Source organism: Geotrypetes seraphini, chromosome 9, assembly GCF_902459505.1.
Source record: "Geotrypetes seraphini chromosome 9, aGeoSer1.1, whole genome shotgun sequence".
NCBI lineage: Eukaryota > Metazoa > Chordata > Amphibia > Gymnophiona > Dermophiidae > Geotrypetes > Geotrypetes seraphini.
The window spans coordinates 103,269,621-103,293,471 of NC_047092.1; the positions used below are offsets into that span (position 1 = coordinate 103,269,621).

General features: G+C 43.5%; 1 protein-coding gene across 3 annotated transcripts in view; it reads left to right on the forward strand.

Annotated features, from left to right (window-relative positions):
* SLCO2A1 (solute carrier organic anion transporter family member 2A1) overlaps positions 1-23,851 on the forward strand; it is an 887,587-nt gene that overhangs the window by 716,766 nt on the left and 146,970 nt on the right. For all 3 annotated transcript variants that reach the window (XM_033958445.1, XM_033958444.1, XM_033958443.1), the window contains one exon: positions 15,829-15,998. In XM_033958445.1, coding sequence (XP_033814336.1) covers positions 15,829-15,998 — 170 coding nt within the window. The remainder of the gene's footprint in view (positions 1-15,828; positions 15,999-23,851) is intronic.

The following is a 23,851-nucleotide window of genomic DNA, read 5'->3' on the forward strand; positions in this document are numbered from 1 at the left end:
GATATAACAAGTTCTAATAAAACATAAACATAAGTGCAATATTTATTTAATAAAGCATAATTCAGAAGATTATAAGGATTTTTGCATGTGTGTTTAGCATGCTAATGATTTAACTTCCTGATAAGTACATCCTTATGTCGAGGGACACAGGTGTATAAGATCTGTAAAAGTGAATAGTCATACAATAAAAAGGGGATTCTCAGCCAGTATTATGTGTGTCAACTGTAATAGTAAAAAAAACACTGCAGTTAAAGGGGATTTAAGAAATTTAAAAGTACAGCTTCATGCCTTCAGCAACAGTGTGCTAAAACTATTAAAACTTAAACAAAGGAATCTGAGAAATTGTGTGCCCCTCAGTGCCTTCAGCAATCTGTTTGTACAGTGAAAAGATATTTTGCTTTTAAAGTGTTTGTATTCTGTGAAAGAGATTTCTGGATGTTCTCCACAGCCTGTGCCAGTAAACAATGAGAAATTTCAGATCAGAATCAAATTCCTTGTGTATTTGTGTGACCTAGCAAATTTGTGCAACGTGTGTGAAACTTAACTTTGGATTAATGAAAAAGTCTCAAAAGAGCCAGGAAAAGCAAGAAAGATAGTGTTTTTCTATCTTAAATTAGAAAATTTCAGTGCATGTGAAGTTTAAAGCCAGCATTTGAAGTAGGGTGGAATGTAGTTCTGCTAACCACATTCCAGTGGGCAATTGAGTCAAGTACCACCTATTCTCCTAATCGCTCTTCCCTGCTCAAAGGACACCCTTTCTGCCCTGCTAGCAGTGAACCAAAGCATTTAAAGAGGCTGGAAAATAAAGGCATTTTAAACTTCCAAGCATAATAAATAAAGAAATTAACTGAGCTTTTGTACCTTTCTTGTTTACTTTACTATGCTTATTGTAGTTCTCCCCACTTTCCCTATGTATAAGTCTGTAATGTTTGTGTGTTTGTTGTAGTTAGTATCTGTTTTTAATTGTAAATCGCTTTGAATTTATGATATTGCGATACATCAAAATTTTAATAAAACTTGAAACTTGATATTATATTAAATAAAGAAAATCAAATAAAGCATGAAATAGCTGAATTTAACAGTATACAGAGTGAATTGAGCAAGGGCCTGCTATAGAAGAAAAGCAAATCCTCCACAGCCTGAAACTGAGACAAAGGTTAAAAGACTTTGTAAGCCAATCCCCAAAGCCCTAGAAAATTACCATGGTCGTGTTAATAAGGCTGTGGGCAAAGGTGAAAAAAGACAGAATCATCGCACAGGAAATGGAGTCAGACAGTGGAACTCACATACCTTAACTGCAATCCAGTTACCAACGCTACCAGCAGAAAGCAGTAGAGTACATGCAATTCTTAACTAAAACCAATAAAGAAGAGAGCCTTTTAAAAAAAAGCGTTAAGAAGCTACGAACCAAGGGCGCAGAGCTATAGTAATGAACGCTATAATGAACACCTTGCATGACACTGTAAGTCTGGGTGACGGCACATCTCAATGCTCCAGTGCCTCTGAGCACACTGCTAGGTCATCCAAATCCTCCCTATGACATGGAGCCACCCAATCAGGTCAGACTGTCAGTTTGGCAGTAATTCTGGATAGATCATGGGTGGGCAACTCCGGTCCTTGAGGGCCGGAATCCAGTCGGGTTTTCAGGATTCCCCAATGAATATGCATTGAAAACAGTGCATGCAAATAGATCTCATGCATATTCATTGGGGAAATCCTGAAAACCCAACTGGATTCTGGCCCTCGACGACCGGAGTTGCCCACTCCTGGGCTAGATCAAAAGCAAATGCTGCAAGGGAACTTGTTTCATATAACTATATTCATATATCCAGTGCTGCTAATGTTGCAAAAGTTTGTGCCACCAGTCACCATGCCATGGGGATTCCTTCACCAATTCCAGTGCCATACATTTTAAAGCAATAAAGTCATGGGATTTTGGAAACCAATGGCTCCTCCACTCTTCTGGTATTTCGGCAGGAATGATGCTCCAAGATTCACTTTTTTAACATGCGTGAGATTTGTCCAATGTAGAGCAGTGGGTACGGGCATCAAATCAAGTAAATCACTGGTAACACACAATGTCTCATTCCTCAGATCATATCTTTTAAAAGCTGCAAGGGGCTTGTAAGCCCATTTTTTCCAGTAAGAAGCTGAGCTACAGAGGAGCATGCTGTCTGCGCTGCTGCCTGGGCCTGCCCCACTTTCAGAATGGCTGCGTCAGTTCTCACAGGACTCGCAAGAACTGACTGTAGCCATTCTGAAAGCGGGATGGGCCCAGGCAGCAGTGCAGTCAGCACGCTCCTGCCAACCCATATACCGCTGGACCACCAGGCTTAAGGGGTGCTTAAAAAGGTACTGCGGGGTAGAGGGTGTTTTAAAAGGAAGGGCAGGGGTGTTTTAAAAGTGCGTGCATAGTAACATAGTAACATAGTAGATGACGGCAGATAAAGACCCGAATGGTCCATCCAGTCTGCCCAACCTGATTCAATTTAAATTTTTTTTTTTTTTCTTCTTAGCTATTTCTGGGCGAGAATCCAAAACTTTACCCGGTACTGTGCTTGGGTTCCAACTGCCGAAATCTCTGTTAAGACTTACTCCAGCCCATCCTCCTCCAAACGGCCATGCACAGACACAGACCGTACAAGTCTGCCCAGTAACTGGCCTAGTTCAATCTTTAATATTATTTTCTGATTCTAAATCTTCTGTGTTCATCCCACGCTTCTTTGAACTCAGTCACAGTTTTACTCTCAACCACCTCTCTCGGGAGCGCATTCCAGGCATCCACCACCCTCTCCGTAAAGTAGAATTTCCTAACATTGCCCCTGAATCTACCACCCCTCAACCTCAAATTATGTCCTCTGGTTTTACCATTTTCCTTTCTCTGGAAAAGATTTTGTTCTACGTTAATACCCTTTAAGTATTTGAATGTCTGAATCATATCTCCCCTGTCTCTCCTTTCCTCTAGGGTATACATATTCAGGGCTTCCAGTCTCTCCTCATACATTTTCTGGCGCAAGCCTCCTATCATTTTCGTCGCCCTCCTCTGGACCGCCTCAAGTCTTCTTACGTCTTTCGCCAGATACGGTCTCCAAAACTGAACACAATACTCCAAGTGGGGCCTCACCAATGACCTGTACAGGGGCATCAACACCTTCTTCCTTCTACTGACTACGCCTCTCTTTATACAGCCCAGAATCCTTCTGGCAGCAGCCACTGCCTTATCACACTGTTTTTTCGCCTTTAGATCTTCGGACACTATCACCCCAAGGTCCCTCTCCCCGTCCGTGCATATCAGCTTCTCTCCTCCCAGCATATACGGTTCCTTCCTATTATTAATCCCCAAATGCATTACTCTGCATTTCTTTGCATTGAATTTTAGTTGCCAGGCATTAGACCATTCCTCTAACTTTTGCAGATCCTTTTTCATATTTTCCACTCCCTCTTCGGTGTCTACTCTGTTACAAATCTTGGTATCATCTGCAAAAAGCCCTTTCCTTCTAGCCCTTCAGCAATGTCACTTACATACATATTGAACAGGATTGGCCCCAGCACCGAACCCTGAGGGACTCCACTAGTCACCTTTCCTTCCTTCGAGCGACTTCCATTAACCACCACCCTCTGGCGTCTGTCCGACAGCCAGTTTCTGACCCAGTTCACCACTTTGGGTCCTAACTTCAGCCCTTCAAGTTTGTTCAACAGCCTCCTATGAGGAACTGTATCAAAGGCTTTGCTGAAATCCAAGTAAATTACATCTAGCATATGTCCTCGATCCAGCTCTCTGGTCACCCAATCAAAAAATTCACTCAGGTTCGTTTGGCACGATTTACCTTTTGTAAAGCCATGTTGCCTCGGATCCTGTAACCCATTAGATTCAAGGAAATACACTATCCTTTCTTTCAGCAACACTTCCATTATTTTTCCAACAACTGAAGTGAGGCTCACCGGCCTGTAGTTTCCTGCTTCATCCCTGTGACCACTTTTATGAATAGGGACCACATCCGCTCTCCTCCAATCCCCAGGAATCACTCCCGTCTCCAGAGATTTGTTGAACAAGTCTTTAATAGGACTCGCCAGAACCTCTCTGAGTTCCTTTAGTATCCTGGGATGGATCCCGTCTGGTCCCATCGCTTTGTCCACCTTCAGTTTTTCAAGTTGCTCATAAACACCCTCCTCCGTGAACGGCGCAGAATCTATGTGTGCCGTGTTTTAAAGAGTAGTGCCATGGGGGGAGGGGTAGGAGGAAAAAATTGTTAGTCGGCTGGGACGGATCCTTCCTGTCCCAGCCTACCACTATACCACCAGAAGTGAGGGGGGTAGGGTGATAGGGTGAAGAGCCTGGCAAGGAGTGTGGGGTTGGGTGCAGAGCCTGGCAGGGAGTGAGGGAGGCTGGGTGCACAATTTGGTTCAGAATATTTTTTTTCTTGTTTTCCTCCTCTAAATCTGGGGTGCATTTTATGGTGAGGTACGTCTTATGGAGCGAAAAATACGGTACTTCCAGAGTGACAAGCTGGCAAAAAGGTACAGCAATCATACAATGTCTCATTCCTCAGATCATATATTTTTTCTGTCTGTGGATGGTTAAATACACTCGTTTCCACCATGAACTCACATACTGAACATTGGCCACTAGCCCTATGTCCATGCCTGCCCTGTACATCCGACTATACATCCGAGGGATGTTAAGATCATCTTTTCTTTTGAACGCAATCAAAGCCTGAGAGATATGTTGATTCCAAACATGCTGCCTCCTCAAAGAGTAGTGGGTGAGGGGGGCAGGCGTGGACATAGGGCTTGTGGCCAGTGTTCAGTATGTGACTTCATGGTAGAAATGAGTGTATTTAACCATCCACAGACAGGGAAAAGATATGATCTGAGGAATGAGACATTTTGTGTTACCAGTGATTTACTTGATTTGATGCCCGTACCCACTGCTCTACATTGGACAAATCTCACGCATGTTAAAAAAGTGAATCTTGGAGCATCATTCCTGCCGAAATACCAGAAGAGTGGAGGAGCCATCGGTTTCCAAAATCCCATGACTTTATTGCTTTAAAATGGAATTGGTGAAGGAATCCCCATGGCATGGTGACTGGTGGCACAAACTTTTGCAACATTAGCAGCACTGGATATATGAATTAAAAACAACACATCCGACCAACAAGGAGGAATTCAAAATGGCGGCAGGAGCTTACTTGCGCTCCTGAACTGATTTGAAAGCGCTCTGTTCTAATTTTTCCTATCGGTAATCAGATGCCGCACACCAAGCGCAAGGAGGATAGTTCAGGTGGATTCCTCGACACCTCAAACTTCCTCCCCGATGCAGCGATCGATTCGGGAGTTCGCAATTATGCAGAGTTACCGCGGAGTTACCTGGGGTGTTGGCGGCGTTATCCCCCACATGAGGAGAAGTGGAGGACTTTGCCCTGGAGACATCTTTATCTCCCCCAGTAGTTGTTCCTCCACCATGACCTGCTCCAACCGCGGCACTGACTGAGGATCCCTGCCGAATGGGGAACTGCAGGGGGAACCCTGGATCGAGGGACAGAGGCTGTGAGAGCATTGAAGGAGCAGTGGAACCTGGGAGCTGTAGGAAAATCCAGCTCTCAGTTGATCAAGCCACCAGTGGTTACATTAGAGAGCATTTGGGATGCTCTTGCTAGCTTGAATGTAGCAGTGGCCAAGTCTTCCCAAGAAATAGCTGCTTTAATAAGTACTGTTGACTCTTTGGGACTTAAATTAGAGGGAACTAAAGAAGATTTTACTAAAGAACTAAAACAAGTTAATGATAAAGTCGAAAAACTCCAAGACTGGATTAATTAAGGATAAAACTCATTTGAACAGTAAGGTTGAACAGTTAGAAAACTTTAATTGTCGATTGAATATTCGTTTCTTGAAGTTTCCTAAGATTTTTGGAGTATCTCCCATTGAGATGTTAAAAAAATATCTTGTTGAAATTTTGAAATTTTCCCCTGACTGCATACCACCTGTTAACAAGATTTATTACCTACCTTTAAGGAAAAAAAGACCAGGGGTGGACCAGGCTGCTGGTGCTAACGTTTAAAAAGGAGATAGAGCAGCTTTTAAACTGAGATGCGGGGGAAAAGCCATCAGTCACCCTTGAGCAGATGGTTCGGTGTAAGGTATCCTTGAAGGATACTATTGAAACAGGATATTTAGGGAGTCCCAGTAGAGAGGTTCCACTCAGTGGCGTACCTAGCATATGTGACACCCGGGGCCCATCATTTTTTGCCCCCCCCCCCCCGTCTGTACGAAAAATAATGATTTTTAGTAACAAGCCACACGTCACACGAGTACCTAGGAAAAGGCAGCATCTTACATATGCAGTGAGCAGTACAATATCAATACACCCATTGTAAAACTAAATAAGCCAGACTAGTACAGATCAATACTACACCGTCAGTCCTAATAGAAAACCATGTCTTTCGAACACACAGAACACAGAAAATACCTTCACCTAGTATGGAATATGTCATCACAAACTAACCCCTCCCTCTTTTACAAAACTGTAGTGTGGATTTTAGCCACGGTGGTAACAGCTCTGACGCTCATAGAATTCTGAGCATCAGAGTCGCTACCGCCATGGCTGGCGCTCAAAAACTCTCCACAGTTTTGTAAAAGGGGGGATAAAATAGAAGTACATAGACAAAGGTTAAATTGAACCAGCAAGAAGCTGGACTCTGCATACAATGCAACACCACACAAACAGTGACACATGTCTCCTAAAGCAACAAATAAATAGAAAATTTTTGTTCTACCTATATCTTCTCTGGTTTCTGCTTTCCTCATCTTCTTGTTACTCTCTTCCTTCCATCCACTGTCTGCCATCTCTCTGCCCCTATATGGCATCTTCTCTCCTTTTATGCCCCTTCCAGAAACTGTATGCCTCCCCCTTCCATCTTCTCCTTTCACCCCCATTGGTCTGGCATCTCTCTCCTCTCTTCAGATCGGCAACAGGTGCTCAGTCAAAAGCGTCCCCTGACTCAGCTTCCTGTTTCCGCCCAGGCAGGTCAGTCAGGGGAAGCTTTTGACTGAGCACCTGTTGCTGATCTGAAGTTCTGCTGATGCCGGGAGAAGGAGGCCGAACTTGAGTGCTGTCGCGGGGCAGGGGGGAACCGATGCCGCTGAGTGCCGTCGTGGAGGGGGGCGCCGATGCCGCTCAGGGCCGTTGCGGGGGGGGGGGGTCCTGATGCTGCTGAGTGCCGTCGCAGCCCAGGAATTTTCCGGACCTGTCTAGCTGTGCACCCCCCCTTGATACGCCACTGGTTTCACTAATGATAAAAGAAAGCCAGGACAGTTTAAAAGGAAGGTAAAGTAAAAGACTCAAATTTTCCCTGTCTTCTCTGTAGTCTGGAAGAAACACAATTTGAAGTATCTGTTTACAAATGCAAGAAGCCTAAAAACTAAAATAGGAGAGAGAGTATATAGCACTGAATGATGAGGTAGATATAATAGGCATCTCAAAGATCTGGTGGAAGGAGAACAATCAATGGGACACTAATACCTGGGTACAAATAGATAGAATAGATCAAATTGGAGGTGGAGTTGCGCTATACATTAAAGAGGGAATTGAATCAAATCAAATAAACATTCTGCATGACATAGATAGCAGTGTGGAATCCATATGGATAGAAATTCAATTTGTGAAGGGAAGGAATATAAAGGTAGGGTTATACTACTGTCTCCCGGGACAAAATGAGCAGAAATGTTTTCAGAGATTAGGAAAGCTGGAGAATTGGGCAACAGTATAATAATGGGTGATTTCAATTACCCCAAATTTAACTGGAAAATGAGTAAGGTCTTAATACCAACAGTTAAGACAATCTTTCTCATATATAAAGAAAAGAGGAAACTGTTGCCTAACAAAGTGAACTGCTTTAGCACCACAAAAGCTCCAAACCCTAGCAATCCAAATAAGAACATAAGAACATAAGAAGTTGCCTCCACTGGGTCAGACCGAGGTCCATCTCGCCCAGCAGTCTGCTCCCGCGGCGGCCCATCAGGTCCGCGACCTGTGAAGTGGTTTCTGACCACCTCTATAACCTACTTCAAGTTCCATCTGTACCCCTCTATCCCCTTATCCTCCAGGAACCTATCCAAACCCTCCTTGAACCCCTGTACAGAGTTCTGGCCTATCACATCCTCCGGAAGCGCGTTCCATGTGTCCACCATCCTCTGGGTAAAAAAGAACTTCCTAGCATTTGTTCTAAACTTGTCCCCTTTCAATTTCTCCTAGTGCTTGTGGCTCCCCACAGTTTGAAGAATCTGTCTTTGTTCACTTTCTCTATGCCCTTAAGGATTTTGAAGGTTTCTATCATGTCCCCTCTAAGTCTCCTCTTCTCCAGGGAGAACAGCCCCAGCATTTTTAACCTGTCAGCGTATGAAAAATTTTCCATACCTTTTATCAGTTTAGTCGCCCTCCTCTGCACTCTCTCGAGTACCGCCATGTCCTTCTTGAGGTAAGGCGACCAGTATTGAACACAGTACTCCAGGTGCGGGCGCAACATTGCGCGATACAGCAGCATAATGACTTCATTCGTCCTGGTTGTGATACCCTTTTTGATGATGCCCAGCATTCTGTTTGCTTTCTTTGAGGCTGTCGCACATTGCGCCGATGGTTTCAGTGATGTGTCGACCATCACCCCAGGTCCCTTTCCAGGCTACTCACCCCTAGCAGTGTTCCCCCCATTTTGTAGCTGAACATCGGGTTCTTTTTCCCTATATGCATGACCTTGCATTTCTCTACGTTAAAACTCATTTGCCACTTTTTTGCCCATTCTTCCAGTCTCGTTAGGTCCTTTTGCAGGTCTTCACAGTCTTCCGTGTTTCTAACGCTGCTGCAGAGTTTGGTGTCATCAGCAAATTTGATAACCTCACATTTTGTCCCTGTCTCCAGATCGTTAATAAATATATTGAACAGTAGAGGTCCCAGCACCGACCCCTGCGGAACTCCGCTCGTGACCCATTGCCAATCTGAGTATTGGCCCTTTACTCCAACCCTCTGTTTCCTGCCTGCCAACCAGTGTTTGATCCATCGGTAGATATCCCCTTGCACCCCGTGGTTCCACAGCTTTTTAAGTAGCTGTTCGTGAGGTACCTTGTCGAAGGCTTTTTGGAAGTCAAGGTAAATGATGTCTATGGATTCCCCCTTATCCATCTGGCTATTTATTCCCTCAAAGAAGTACAGCAAGTTCGTGAGGCATGACCTTCCCTTGCAGAAGCCATGCTGGCTCGCCTTCAGTTGTCCATTGTTTTCTATGTGTTCGCAGATTGTGTCCTTTACCATTGCTTCCATCATCTTTCCTGGAACCGAGGTCAAGCTCACAGGCATGTAGTTTCCCGGGTCACCCCTTGATCCCTTCTTAAAGATGGGCGTGACATTTGCTATTTTCCAGTCCTCTGGGATCTCCCCAGTTTTTAGGGAGAGGTTACATATTTGGCGAAGTGTCTCTGCTATTTCGTTTCTCAGTTCTTTTAGTACCCTTGGGTGGATGCCGTCTGGGCCTGGTGATTTGTCGCTCTTTAGTCTGTCTATCTGTCTGAGGACATCCTCTTTGCTTACCTCTAGTTGTACCAGCCTTTCGTCGTGTTCTCCGTTTATAATCACCTCAGGTTCTGGGATATTGGATGTGTCCTCTCTGGTGAAGACTGATGAGAAGAATTTGTTTAACCTGTCAACTATCTCTTTTTCCTCCTTTATCGCTCCTTTCCTGTCTCCGTCATCCAGTGGTCCCACTTCCTCTCTGGCTGGTTGTTTCCCTTTCAGATACCTGAAGAAGGGTTTGAAGTTTCTTGCTTCTCCTGCCAGTCTTTCCTCATATTCTCTCTTTGCTTTCCTGACCTCTCGATGACATTCTTTCTGGTGTCTTTTGTGCTCTTTCTGGTTTTCCTTTGTTGGTTCCTTTTTCCATTTCTTGAAGGATGATTTCTTGTCGCTTATCGCCTTTTTAACTGCAGTTGTTATCCATGCTGGGTTTCTAGTTCGATTTTTTTTGCACCCTTTCCTAAACCTTGGGACGCACAGGTGCCTCGAGCACTGTGCCTTTAAGCAGTGTCCAGGCTTCCTTTACGGTCTTCACCTTCCCTGAGCTGCTGCTGAGCTTTTTTCCTACCATTTTCCTCATGTCCTTGTAGTTTCCTTTTCTGAAGTTGAGTGCTGTCATTGTGGTTCTTTTCACCTTTGATGTTCCCATGTTTAATTTGTACTGGATCATGATGTGATCGCTGTTCCCTAATGGTGCTAGTACCACCACTTCCTTAGCAGGTCCCTCTAGCCCAGGGGTGTCCAATGTCGGTCCTCGAGGGCCGCAGTCCAGTCGGATTTTCAGGATTTCCCCAATGAATATACATGAGGTCTATTTGCATGCACTGCTTTCATTGTATGCTAATAGATCTCATGCATATTCATTGGGGAAATCCTGAAAACCCGACTGGATTGCGGCCCTCGAGGACCGACATTGGACACCTCTGCTCTAGCCCGTTGAGGATTAGGTCTAGAGTGGCATCCCCTCATGTTGGTTCCATGACCAGCTGCTCCATGAAACAGTCCCTTATCGCCTCTAGGAATTTAGTTTCTCTCGTGCAATTTGAGTGCCCAATGTCCCAGTCTATTCCCGGATAGTTGAAATCCCCCATAACCACCACCCTTCCACTTTTGCACACCTGCTTCAGTTCGGCCTCCAGGTCCAGGTCGTTTGCTTCTGGCTGTCCTGGTGGGCGATAGTACAGTCCCAATTTGATGTCAGCTCCTTCCCCTCCTGTCAGCTTAACCCACAGTGACTCCAGACTGTCTGCCCTTATTGTTGTTTCTGTTCTGGATGAAGGAATGGAGTCCTTTATATACAGTGCTATTCCTCCCCCTTCTTGTGTGCCCTGTCCCTCCTGTAGAGTTTGTACCCTGGTAGGGCCACATCCCATTTGTTGTCCTCTGACTACCATGTCTCTGTGATTCCTATTATGTCTAGGTCCTTATTTCCGGCTATAACTTCTAGCTCCTCCATTTTAGTCCTTAGGCTCCTAGCATTTGTGTATAGGCAATTTAAGTCCCAGTTTGTTACCTTTTCTTTTGGATCTACTCTTGATTTGTTGCTCCTACTGGTCTCCTCACGTGCTGCCTCCTGTGATGTATCTATCCCGTCCTCTGCCCGCTTCTTTGTTCTTTGATAGCCCTCTGGTTCCGGCTGGTTCCTCCTTGTCTTGCTCTTTAGCTCTAATTGCCTCTCGGGTCCCTGAGCTGCATCTTTGGGTTTATGTCCATAAAGTGTCCATTTTGTCTTTAGTCCACTATCGCCATTTCCTGTTTCAGTATCCTTGCTCGATACTGTGGTCCGATGTGTCGAGGTCAGATCGACTATCGGCTTTCCCCTTGTTATCAGTTTAAAGTCATGTCTATGCATGTCTGGATGTTACGTGCCAGCATCCTCGTCCCAGCCGTGCTCAAATGCAGTCCGTCTCTCCTGTAGAGCTTGTTTTTCCCCAGGAAGGTTGACCAGTTCCGTACAAAGAGGAAACCCTCCTCGCCACACCATCGCCTCAGCCATCCATTTGTTGCTTGCAGCTCGGTCTGTCTCCTCGCATCTGCCCTTAGTACTGGCAGGATCTCTGAAAAGGCTATCTTCCCTGTCCTCAGCTTCAGCTTCCTCCCCAGGATCTTAAACTGCTCGGTCAGTGTAGTCATGTTGAAATTCCTTCTGCTGATGTCATTTGTTCCGACGTGGATTATCACTGCTGTGTCCTCTGTCTCAGCTCCCTCCATGATTCTCTCGATTCTGTCGGAGATGTCCTTTGTCCTCGCCCCTGGGAGACATGTCACTAGGCGATCCGCTCTGCCTTCTGCTATGTGACTGTCCACCTCTCTCAGGATTGAGTCTCCCACCACGATAGCAGATTTTCCTCTCCTCAGTTTCCTACTGGGTCTCAGGTCTGTGTCGATGATTGGGTCCTCCAATCCTTCCTTCTCCTGGTTGGTTCCTCCGCAAGGTTCCTCTCCCTCGGCTCCTGGTGGATCCTGGTGGCTCCTGGCGGGTCCTGTCCTCCATCCGTTTGTTCCCTTCTGAAGAGCGGGTGATCCTGTATTTCTACCATCTTGCAGGCCTCCTCGATGAATCTTTCGAGCTCTCTGACCTGTTCGTTGATGTGGTTTTCTCTGGTGGTGTCCTCAGTTGGTTCAAATTCCCTTGATTCCTCTATGGAGCAGAGTCCCTCTAGCTCCTGTACTTTGATCTGCAGTCTCCCGACCTCCTTTTTTAGGCTAGCCAGTTCCTGACATCGACTGCATATGTAGGCCTGCCTCCCGGAAGGGAGGTAGTCATACATGTGACAATCAATGCAGTATACTGGAAAGCTTCGCTGGCCTTCTGCTGCCTCCATTATTCCTTCCTTGTGATTAAAGTTGTTGCGCTGGGGTGTGCCCGACGTGTATCTAGGTGGAGAAGTAGAGAGAGAAGAAATAATGAGTATAGAAGAAAGGGTATATATATATATATATATATATATATATATATATATATATATATATGTATATATATATTTTTTTTTTTTTTAGTTTTTATTTAAGAAGATTGAAGATTGAATTTGCTGCTGAGCAGCCTGGACTCCTGGCTCCTTCTCTCGGCTCCTTTGCAAAGGCACCCTCGCTAAGGCGAGCGCCTTTGCCGCTCGCCTTCGCTGCGCGCCGAATGGCTGCGCGCCGTTGGCTCGCCCCCTTTTAAGGGGGAGCCTGGGCACCGAAGCGACCTCTGACGCGGAGGGGGTGGGCGGAGCTATCTCTCACCGCTACCCCGATCAGCCTTCCACCCTTCCTGGCTTCCCCTGCATCTCTCCTCTCAGCCCTGGCTTCCTCCCTGCTGCCTCCCGATCCTGTCCTGTAAGTAAAAATAAGCAAGAACAAGACCTCAGATGAGCTTCATGGGCCAAAGAAACTCCCAAACTAGTTTCTATAATACCTCTTCCTGGTTCTTGAATATATATGATGCAAACATACAAATTTTCAAATACAAAAATCCTGAAGCCTGTGAAAATCAAAACAGCACAATGCAGGCAGTTTCTCCATATAATCAACACAGCAGCAACAAATAAAAAAACTTATAATACTCTGAAGTGCAGCTCTGCTCCTTTGAAGCCTAAACAGCTGTTTCCAGTGTGTCCATATCACAAACCACTATTCTCCTTTTCCTCCAAAATGGCAATGCAGAAATCCTACAGGGTCATCCCCATTTCGCCAATCCGGCTTCCTCAGGAATCTTCCGCTTGTAATTCCACAGTACTGCTGGAGCAGCACAAACATTTGGCTGCCAAGTGAAGTTGGTTCACTGGCACACCAGAAAAAAACCTCCTCCATCAGCTTGCTCTTCCCCTTTACCAACAAATAGCCAATCAGTTCACTCCCTCAGTCTTCCTAATCTACGCTTGCTGTAATTTAAAGAAACACAGCCCATTCAATATGGGCATTTAAACCCTGTGGATGTGTTGTTTATTTATTTATTTATCAATTTTCAAATTAATTTACAAGAATTAACTCTTGTTACAGCCAATACAGCTTAAAATTGAATAAAATAAACAAAATCTTTATACATTGAAGAAACAATCAATAGCTCCTTAGACCTCAAATTATAAGGGAGGAATTTTGATAAGTGAAGAGAAACTTATTAGTCATGTAATTAATCAATCAGGAAAGGCTTAACAGCATTCTTAAGAATCCATTTTTTTTTTTTTTAACAAACTGCTGTTCACTATATCTAGCCTAAACATTTCCTGTGGCCAACTTCTTCAAATCCAAGAAAGCTCGGAGCTGTTCAGGAGAATAAAACACATATTTAGCCCCTAGATATTTAACTAGGCATTTACAAGGGTAGGCTAAAAGAAATGTACCTCCCAAAGAGACTATTTCAGGTCTCATTACTAGAAACAATTTCCTACATTTCTGTGTCTGTCTAGTTACATCAGGGTATATATAAACTTTTTTTCCCATATAACATCTGTAAAGAGCAAAAGTATAAACGGAAAATTGCATTAACATCTTGTTCAAAAACTAATGAAACCAATAGTCATTCTTTCAGATAATTCAGATACTGTTGATTCCAAAAGATCAGGTACATTTAGGACTCCTTCATTGTTCAAATTAACCAGTTCAAAATCTGGTTAACCAGATTAACCAAATTAACCAGTTCAAAAACCAGTTAAGGTGGAGTCCATCCTTTTGGAACAAGTTCCCCCTTTCCTAGATGGTTGCCCAGTTCCTAACAAATCTAAATCCCTCATCCCTGCACCATCGTCTCAACCATGTTTGGAGACTTTGGAGCTCTGCCTGCCTCTTGGGTCTTGCACGTGGAACTGGAAGCATTTCTGAAAATACTACGCTGGAGGATCTGGATTTCAGTTTTCTATCTAAGAGCCTAAGTTTGGATTCCAGAATCTCCTTCCACATTTTCCTATGTCATTGGTACCTATGTGTACCAAGTCAGCTGTCTCCTCCACAGCACTATCTAAGATCCTATCTATGTGATGTGTGAGGTCCGCCATCTTTGCACCAGGCAGGCAAGTGACCAGGCAATCCTCATGCCCACCAGCCACCCAGCTATCTACAAGCTTAATGATCGAATTACCAACTATAACAGCTATCCTAACCCTTCTTATGGTGTCTGAGCTTAGAGAATCTTTATGCTGTGTTTATTACTGTGTTTTTGTTCTTGGTTATGCTGAATACACTGATACACTGAATATGCTGATACACTTCCCCCACCCCATTCGCAGTTTCAGTAATCGCGATTTCACATATTCACGATTTTTTGGGGTGGGGAAAAAAGAAAAAAAAAACCCATCCTTAAGTCTTCCCCCCGGCATCCCGGCCTTACCTGGTGGCCTAGCGGGCTTTCGTGGCAGGAGCGTTCTTCCTACGCTCCTGCCCTGTGCAGATCGCCATTAGGAAATAGCTGTAGGGAGTTCCCGTCGTAGTCTCGAGAGACTATGGGAACTCCCCACAGCTCCTGTAAGATAAAGTACCAGACCACCGAAGTTCACTTCTTATGTATGCCTTTGGCATGCAGAGTTAGCACAATTTTCTTACATATGCATTAAAAAAATTTGTAAACCTTCACTCATACTAGCCACAGAAAAGTAATTTACTTCTCCTCAGACTAAATGGTAATTCCCTAGCATTAGAAAACTAGGCAGTGTCTTTGGGGCATATATGTACATCTTTCTATCTGAATTTAATAGTTAATGACTTCATTATCAATGGATTTAAATGAACAGCACATTGATGTCTATATAGTTTTTTGAGCACAGCTTTTTGTACCTAAACTCTTCTCTGCATAGGGCAGCTATAATAGTACAGATAATTGTGCATAGAACCCATGCTAAGCTATGCACTAAGCCTCCCACAATTTATTTCATTATTGACTAGGGGAGAAAAAGCTCAGAATTTAACATATCTAGGGAAGGATAGTGGTGCTTCTGCTTCCCATTCAAGTCTGCCCTTTAAAGGCAAAGGACATTGTGAGTTGACTGCAATTTCAATGATTCTGGTCCTCTAACCCCTGTACCTTTAAGGGACTGACAGTATATGACTATTTTGCTTGAGAAGAAACGTGATCACTCTGCTCATATCTGGACACCTGGACCTCCTGAATCAGCTTCTTCCCTCTGCACAACTGTGCTGGATTCAGGTTTTTTAAAAAATAATATTCCTGTTGCAGAATAACAAGTTGAAAAGTATATCCAAGCCCTCTACACTTTCACCTTTGCATGTGTTATAATTTGCAAATGTTGTCATGGTATCACAATAGATCTGGGTCTTTTTTCACTTCACAGATTTACAAAAACTGCTCCTGTATCCATAGCAATCATGGACAGAGCACCGCAGAAGCACAATCATGTCTCATCAGCTGCTCCCACTTCCTGCTACCTGTTGTATTTCTCATCTCATTTGTTGGGCTGATAGCATGCCTTTCCCACAATCCTCTCTACATGATGGTGCTACGGTAAGCCAGTATCTTCTAATGTAATATATATTCTGTTACATCTAATCAAGAGTCCATACATTAGATGATCAATCCATTCACACAAACTGGGTTTTGTAGAAATGTGTTACTCATAACTTTCAGCACCTCCCACATTGCCAGTGGAGTGGAGAGCCCCCTTCAGTTTTTCTTACAGCAGAAGTGTTTCTGATCTGCTTAATTTTTCTTATTTTTATATTTGTTTTCTTTGAGGCTTTGGTGCCCTGAGACCCCATATTTTGTGATTTGCTGCCTGGGAAAGGATGCAGGTTCCACAGAGATGCACTGCAGCTCACAGGGCAAGCTGTTGGGTGGACCTGTAGAGCCACTTATATAGAACTTTAAGTACAGCCCCATTATTTCCTATGGGAAAATCAGGGGGGGGGGTGTCAAAAACCTTATTTTTGAGGGTTTCTGGTGTTAGGAGTTTTGGAGGTGGGAGACCTGAACCCTATTCCAGTGATTTTCAAAAATCTTTCAGAAAAGTCTCCATGGGCTGTTTTTGGTGCAACTTTTGTGGTGGTGGCCATCTTGGATTTTAAACTATCTTTTTTCTGAAGCCTCTTTCTGCCTGAAAACCCCTCAATTTTTTTACAGGAACTTTAGATCATTTACTGTTTCATTGCCCATTTATTATGAATTTTTGGAAATCAATTTGGGACCAAATTAATAATTTATTAGATAACCCAGTGGCATTATCCTATGATACTGTGATATTTGGTATGGTAATGAGAGCAAAGAGTCAGATTTCTGCGAATAATAATAAATTACTACTTATAATGACCGGTGTTGCCATTCAGCAAATTACATATAATTGGAAGGATTGGAGGAGATTAAATTATAACTTTTGGTGGAACTCTTTATGCCATATTTATAAAATGGAAAGGTTTATTGCATTGCAACAGGGATACTTTAAGAAGTTTCAGGATGTGTGGAAACCATTAACAAAGTATTGTAAAGATTAATTTGAAATTGTTTCCCTTATACTTATCGATTTAAGGGGTAGGGAGGGGGAATTTTATTATTACATGTTTTATATGATAATGGAATATAAGGGTGGGTGGGGTGGGAAAAGGGAAGGGATATGTTTTTATGTAATATATCAATGATTGTTTGTAAGTGATGTAGTTAATGTTAATCTGAATGAATATATTTAACACTTAATGTAATTTTGAAAATGAATAAAGAATATAAAAAAAAAAAAAAAAATTGACAGGGATGGACTGCTCAGGGTGTGTTGACACCATTTCCTGTGAAGTTTGCACTGGAAGGCCGGCAGAGGAGTGTTCATGTACACTTACCCCTCCATATTCACGGTTTCACGTTTTTTGATTGAAAGCCCCGCCCTAAAATTTACATTAAAGGAAATCGCTGCTCCCGGCTTTGCACAGAGAAAATTGATCCTCCCAGCTGCACTTTCTTCACTGAAACAAGTCAGGTTATTCGTGGTTTTGTGTCTTTTTTTGGGGGGGTGTTTTTTTCAGAAAAACCATGAATAACATACGAAAAGTTATTTGTGTTTTTTTTCTATTCGCTGCCTTGCCCTTCCCTTATCACCGTGAATGCGGAAGGGGAAGAGTAGAGCATGCCACAACACATGCAAGGGAAGGTCAGGATCCTTGAGTTTAGCCTCAGCTGGGGAACCATTGTTGGTCCTGGAAATGGGTAGAAAGTCCACATGGAACCCAAATTTCATGAAGGCATGGAGCACAGATGTGTGGAGTCCGTGGAACCCACAAAAGCCCAGTAAGAGGTTCTGCATGGTTTATCACCCCTGCACAAGGTTTCTCCCCAGAATTTGTAAATCTCATTTGGAGGGCCAGGATATGCGGTGTAAGGATGAGCCCCAGCCTATAACTGTAAATCATAAAATGTAAACCATCTTGAAGCCGGCACAGGTTAAAAAAAATCAAAGGTTAATACAAAGCCTTTTGATAAGTAAAATAGTATAAAACACACAATACACAGGAACTACTGGAACTTTTCACAAGTGTATCATCCAGTCTAAACCACAATTTGAGGGGTGCACAAGGTCTTTTGATTCCTATCTCACTCTGTCTATAACCAATCATCAATCAAAACTGCACAAGGACTTTTGAGTGTAAAATACTATCTCTCACCTTGTCTATGCAGCATATAATCATACCTAGTACTGTACACAGTGCATGCAAGAAAAAATTAAATTCTACTTACCCAGCTGAAAATCTTCTTAAGGAACCGGAACGAGCCCCCCCAAATGTAAGGTTTTGCAGGGGTGATGTTGCAGCAGACAAGCCCCCAATGATATAAGGTGGCGGCCTTACAATCCGCCAGGTCCCGGGTTCAATATCCTCATAGGAAGTGAAATTAATGATAAGGACAGCCAAGAGTGGTTGCATAAAGAATATATTGTGCAGAAATAGGCTTAATATTAAAGAAAGCCAATGTTTATAAAGATACTAATGTACAGAAAGATATTCTAGTATGTAACTGCTTCTGTGTTCTTGTGAATGAGAGAAAAGACAGCATCCTGAATAGGTGCTGTGAGGACAAAGAGAGAGAGAGAGAGAAACAAGAGTCCGGAGGGGGGGAGGGGGCAAGGGTCTAGAGCAGGGGTGTCAAAGTCCCTCCTCGAGGGCCGGAATCCAGTCGGGTTTTCTGGATTTCCCCAATGAATATGCATTGAAAGCAGTGCATGCAAATAGATCTCATGCAGATTCATTGGGGAAATCCTGAAAACCCGACTGGATTCTGGCCCTCGAGACTTTGACACCTGTTGTCTAGAGAGAGCAAACAAGGGTCCAGAGAGAGAGGGGTGTTCAGAGAGGAGGCTTTTATAGGTTGGAATCGTATTCTAAAAATAGAATCTATTGTATTTCCCAGTATCTTTCTGTTTATAATTTGTAAACTGTTTGAAACAATGGTTAGTTTAATTGATAAGGAAGGTGTGAAACTTGCAGGCATGGTAGGTGGAATTAGTGTAACTGACTTCTTTGTCCCATTCAAATAGTATATCTTCTTAATAAACAATCCAGTCTGGCTGGATGCTTAATGTATGTGAATTCTGTGCATCAACATTCCAGAGTCAGATTGATATGATGTCCCATAAACCTCTGCTGACATTAGTTAGGCCAACAGAAAATGCTGACAGCTAGCAATGCTAGGCTGACATGTGGCGCAGCCTGAAAGCCCACTGCTATTAGTCCAGGGAGTGTCTTGGCTTCCTTTGATTTCTCCTCAGATAAGCAAGCTGATCCCCAGCTCCAGCGACCACTCAGAGCCAGACTGTCAGGATTGGAGATCAGACTCCATGCCTCTTATTTCAGGGCTCGGAGACAGTCCTGGAAGAATCCAGTTCCCTGTTTGGGTCAGGCAGCCAAGATGCCTCTCTGGCACTTGACCAGGGGATGATCCTTTGATGCATCGGCTATTCAAGTTGGTCTCTGTCCATCATTTTATAGGTAAGAAGGGTACAGCATCTTATCTGAGGAATGGAGTTTTCTGAGAGGTGTATAAGGAGAGAGGAGAAATATTGAGGGGCAGAAAAATGAACACACTTGTAGGTCAGCAATAGGAGCTTGAACTGTATGTGAAGGCGAATAGGGAGCCAGTGAAGTGATTTAAGGAGAGCGGTGGCATGAGTGTAGTGAGGTTAGTAGAAGATGAGTCATGGAGCAGAGTTTTGCACAGATTGCAGGGAGGAGAGTCGGCACTGTAGGAGACCAGTTAGAAATAGATTGCAGTAATCTAAGCGTGAGGTTACAAGAGTGTGGACAAGGGTCTGGGTAGTGTGCTCAGAGAGGAAAAGGAGAATTGGACATATAGAGATAGAAGTGACAGGCCTTAGCAGTTTATTGGATGTGTGTAGAAAATGAGAGGTCAGAATCGAAGATGACCCGAAGGTTGCGAGCAAAGGAGACTGGAATGATGACGGTATTATTTACAGAGACGGAGAACAGAGGGAGAGGAGTAGAGAGTTTAGGAGGAAAGAATAGCAGCTCAATCTTGGGCATGTTTTGTTTCAGATGACAGCAGGATATCCAGGCAGAGACTTTTTCATGGACTTTAGGTGAAATTTTGTATGTAGAGAGGAAGATCTGTAACATTTCTAATCATTGTAAACCGCATAGTACTTCATGGTCCTGTGGTATATAAATTGTTATTATTATTATAGGTGATACTGGAAGCCATGGGAGGAGATCAGGGCACCAAGGGAAGAGGTGTAAAGAGAGAAAATAAGAGGTCCTAAAACAGAACTCTGGGGTATGCCAACTGTTAGCAGGATAGCAGCAGAAGAGGACCCACCAACACATATACTAAAGGTGCGATAGTAGTGGCAGGAGGCAAACCGGGAGAGGACAGATTCACAGAATCCAAGCAAAGGCAGCATATCAAAAAGTAAACTGTAATTAACAGTATCAAAGGCAGCAGACAGGTCAAGAAAGATGAGGATCGAGTAAAGGCCCTTAGATCTGGCCTTGAACAGGTCAATGAAGGCTTTAATGAGGACAGTCTGTGGAGTGCTGGGGGGTGAAAGCCTGACTATAGAAGATCAAGAATCTGTCATGATGAAAGGAAGTCAAGGCAGCGATAGAGAACTGCATGCTCAAGTAGCTTGGATAGGAGACAAGACAATAGTTGGACAGGCAGGTGGTGTCCAGTGAGGGTTTTTTTGAGAAGTGGGTTAACTATCGCATGTTTGAAGGCATCCGGGACAGTTGCAGTGGAAATGGATAGGTTAAGAATATGGTAGATGGGAGGGATAACAGTATGAGAGATGGGGTCAAGTAGAGGGGTGGGACTAGGGTCTGAGGAGCATGTAGTAGGCTTGGCTGAAGACAGAAGTTGTGCGGTAGTTGATGGAGGGTTGAGAGGGTGGGACCAGGTAAGTGAAGCTTCCTGAGTTTGGGTGAAGGAAGAAGGGGTGATGCGAGTTTGAAGGTCAGGAGAATGGATGGGTGGATAGGGGAGAAGGATATGACTTTGCAGTGGATACCACGTCATTCATGGATGAAAGTATTTATGAACAACTTGAAAAATTGAAGATAGACAAAGCCATGAGACCAGACATTACACTCTTCCTGGATATAGCCTAAAAACACCAATTAAAGATTCATTCCTTTGCTAACTACATCCAATTATATCTCCTACTAGGAGAGTACCGTGACTCCCAGATTGTAAAACTCCAAAACTGTCTCTCAGAAATCAAAATCTGGATGGCCACAAACAAGCTTCAACTAAATGCATCAAAAACTGAACTCCTTTGGATCTACAAGGAACACTGCACCTCTCTTCTCTGGGAATCATCTATTATAACCACCAAAAACCAAGTTTGTAGCCTAGGGGTACTTCTCAACTCTAATTTATCTCTTACTAATTTATCTCCACTTCATCTCTAATTTATCTTTTTTTAAAATTCTTTAAATTTTAAACTTTTGACATAATCTTCAGTCAAATAAGAAAAAATACAGTGTTAACAGAAATATTCCTTTTTTAATCTTTATTAAGTTTTCAAGGCTATTATCTAATATAATAAAACGCTAAGCGCGCATGCGCACTCTTACCACTGATCTGTAGTTCCGTGGTCGGCAGAGTGCGCATGCGCGCTTAAAACGACCCCACGCTCGCGGCAGCAGAACCCAAATGGCCCGGGAAGAGAAGCGCTGACCACAAATACTCCTTTGCCGGCTCCCTTCTCACTCGGTAATTTTTTTTCGTGGTCTGACCCTCCCATCCCTTCCCGACATCTGACCGGCTCACTTAGTCCTAAGGGAGCAGGCCAGACGGCGGGAAGGGAAAGGGGGGTAGGGGAAACGCTGCTGCTGTACAGGGAAGTGGTATGGGGGGAGGGAAATGGAGGGGGAGGGAATGCTGCTGCTGTGGCTGCTGATAAAGATTTATGCCAAGATCACAGCAGAGAGACTGAGTAGAACTTTGGGACAGTTGGTACATAAATAACAGGCAGGTTTTATAGATGATATTTAGCAAGATTCAAATGTTGGATTCTATTTGTTAAATAGAGGCCTACAATTCAGATTGTAAATTAAACCCTATATGGACATAATTTTACTTATAGGAGCTTGGCTAATATAACAAAAGAAGTATGTCTCAGACTTCAGAGTACAGGTTCACATCCTTTATCCAAAACATTTTGAATTTTAGAATTTTTCGGTTTTTGGAATGATATTTCATCAATGGCATATGTCATCAATGTCATAGATATGTCATCAATGATATGTCAATGTCAATGATATGTCATCAATGTCATAGATTCATATTCGTTGCCTACTGCAGCCCTGCAGGCTTCTCTCTGTTGCCTCCTACCTTGCTGACATCATTTCCTCTTTCCTTCCTGGCTGGATGTGACAGAGAGAAGTGTGCGGAGCCACAGCAGAAAGAAAGACAGACAGTGGGAGGAAGGGAGACAGAAAGAAAAGAAGAAAGACACAGGGGCATGGAGAGACAGACAAAGGGAGCCAGGGAGAGAGACAGACAGAAAGAAAGACAGCGGGAGGGAGAGAGAGACAGAAATAAAGACAGACAGACATATATTCTAGCAGGTCTAATGCCTGGCAACTAAAATTCAATGCAAAGAAATGCAGAGTAATGCATTTGGGGATTAATAATAGGAAGGAACCGTATATGCTGGGAGGAGAGAAGCTGATATGCACGGACGGGAAGAGGGACCTTGGGGTGATAGTGTCCGAAGATCTAAAGGTGAAAAAAACAGTGTGACAAGGCAGTGGCTGCTGCCAGAAGGATGCTGGGCTGTATAAAGAGAGGTGTAGTCAGTAGAAGGAAGAAGGTGTTGATGCCCCTGTACAGGTAAGGCCCCACTTGGAGTATTGTGTTCAATTTTGGAGACCGTATCTGGCGAAGGACATAAGAAGACTTGAGGCGGTCCAGAGGAGGGCGACGAAAATGATAGGAGGCTTGCGCCAGAAGATGTATGAGGAGAGACTGGAAGCCCTGAATATGTATACCCTAGAGGAAAGGAGAGACAGGGGAGATATGATTCAGACGTTCAAATACTTGAAGGGTATTAACGTAGAACAAAATCTTTTTCAGAGAAAGGAAAATGGTAAAACCAGAGGACATAATTTGAGGTTGAGGGGTGGTAGATTCAAAGGCAATGTTAGGAAATTCTACTTTACGGAGAGGGTGGTGGATGCCTGGAATGCGCTCCTGAGAGAGGTGGTGGAGAGTAAAACTGTGACTGAGTTCAAAGATCTAGAATCAGAACATAAGATTAAATATTGAACTAAGGCCAGTACTGGGCAGACTTGCATGGTCTGTGTCTGTATATGGCCATTTGATGGAGGATGGGCTGGGGAGGGCTTCAATGGCTAGATGGTGTAGATGGGCTAGAGTAAGTCTTAACAGAGATTTCGGCAGTTGGAACACAAGCACAGTACAGGGTAAAGCTTTGGATTCTTGCCCAGAAATAGCTAAGAAGAAAAAATTAAAAAATTTAAATTGAATCAGGTTGGGCAGACTGGATGGACCATTCGGGTCTTTATCTGCCGTCATCTACTATGTTACCCGTTAATGTAACGGGCTAAAATACTAGTAAAGTACATAAAATTGTACATACATTAATAATCAGAATCAGCACTTACAATCCATCAGTAACAATACAAAATGAATTCCCCCCCCCTCCAGTACATTCAATCAAGTACTAAAACAAGGAGATAACACCCCCTCTTCCCTGGATGTGTGTATAATCTAGAGGAAATTAAGGTAAGAGACAACTATAACGAAGTAACAAAAGACGTCAATGGACCCCAAACTAATCTGAATAACTTATTATGTCTCAACATGTCAGCATTAATTTTTTCATACTTGTAGCATAAACG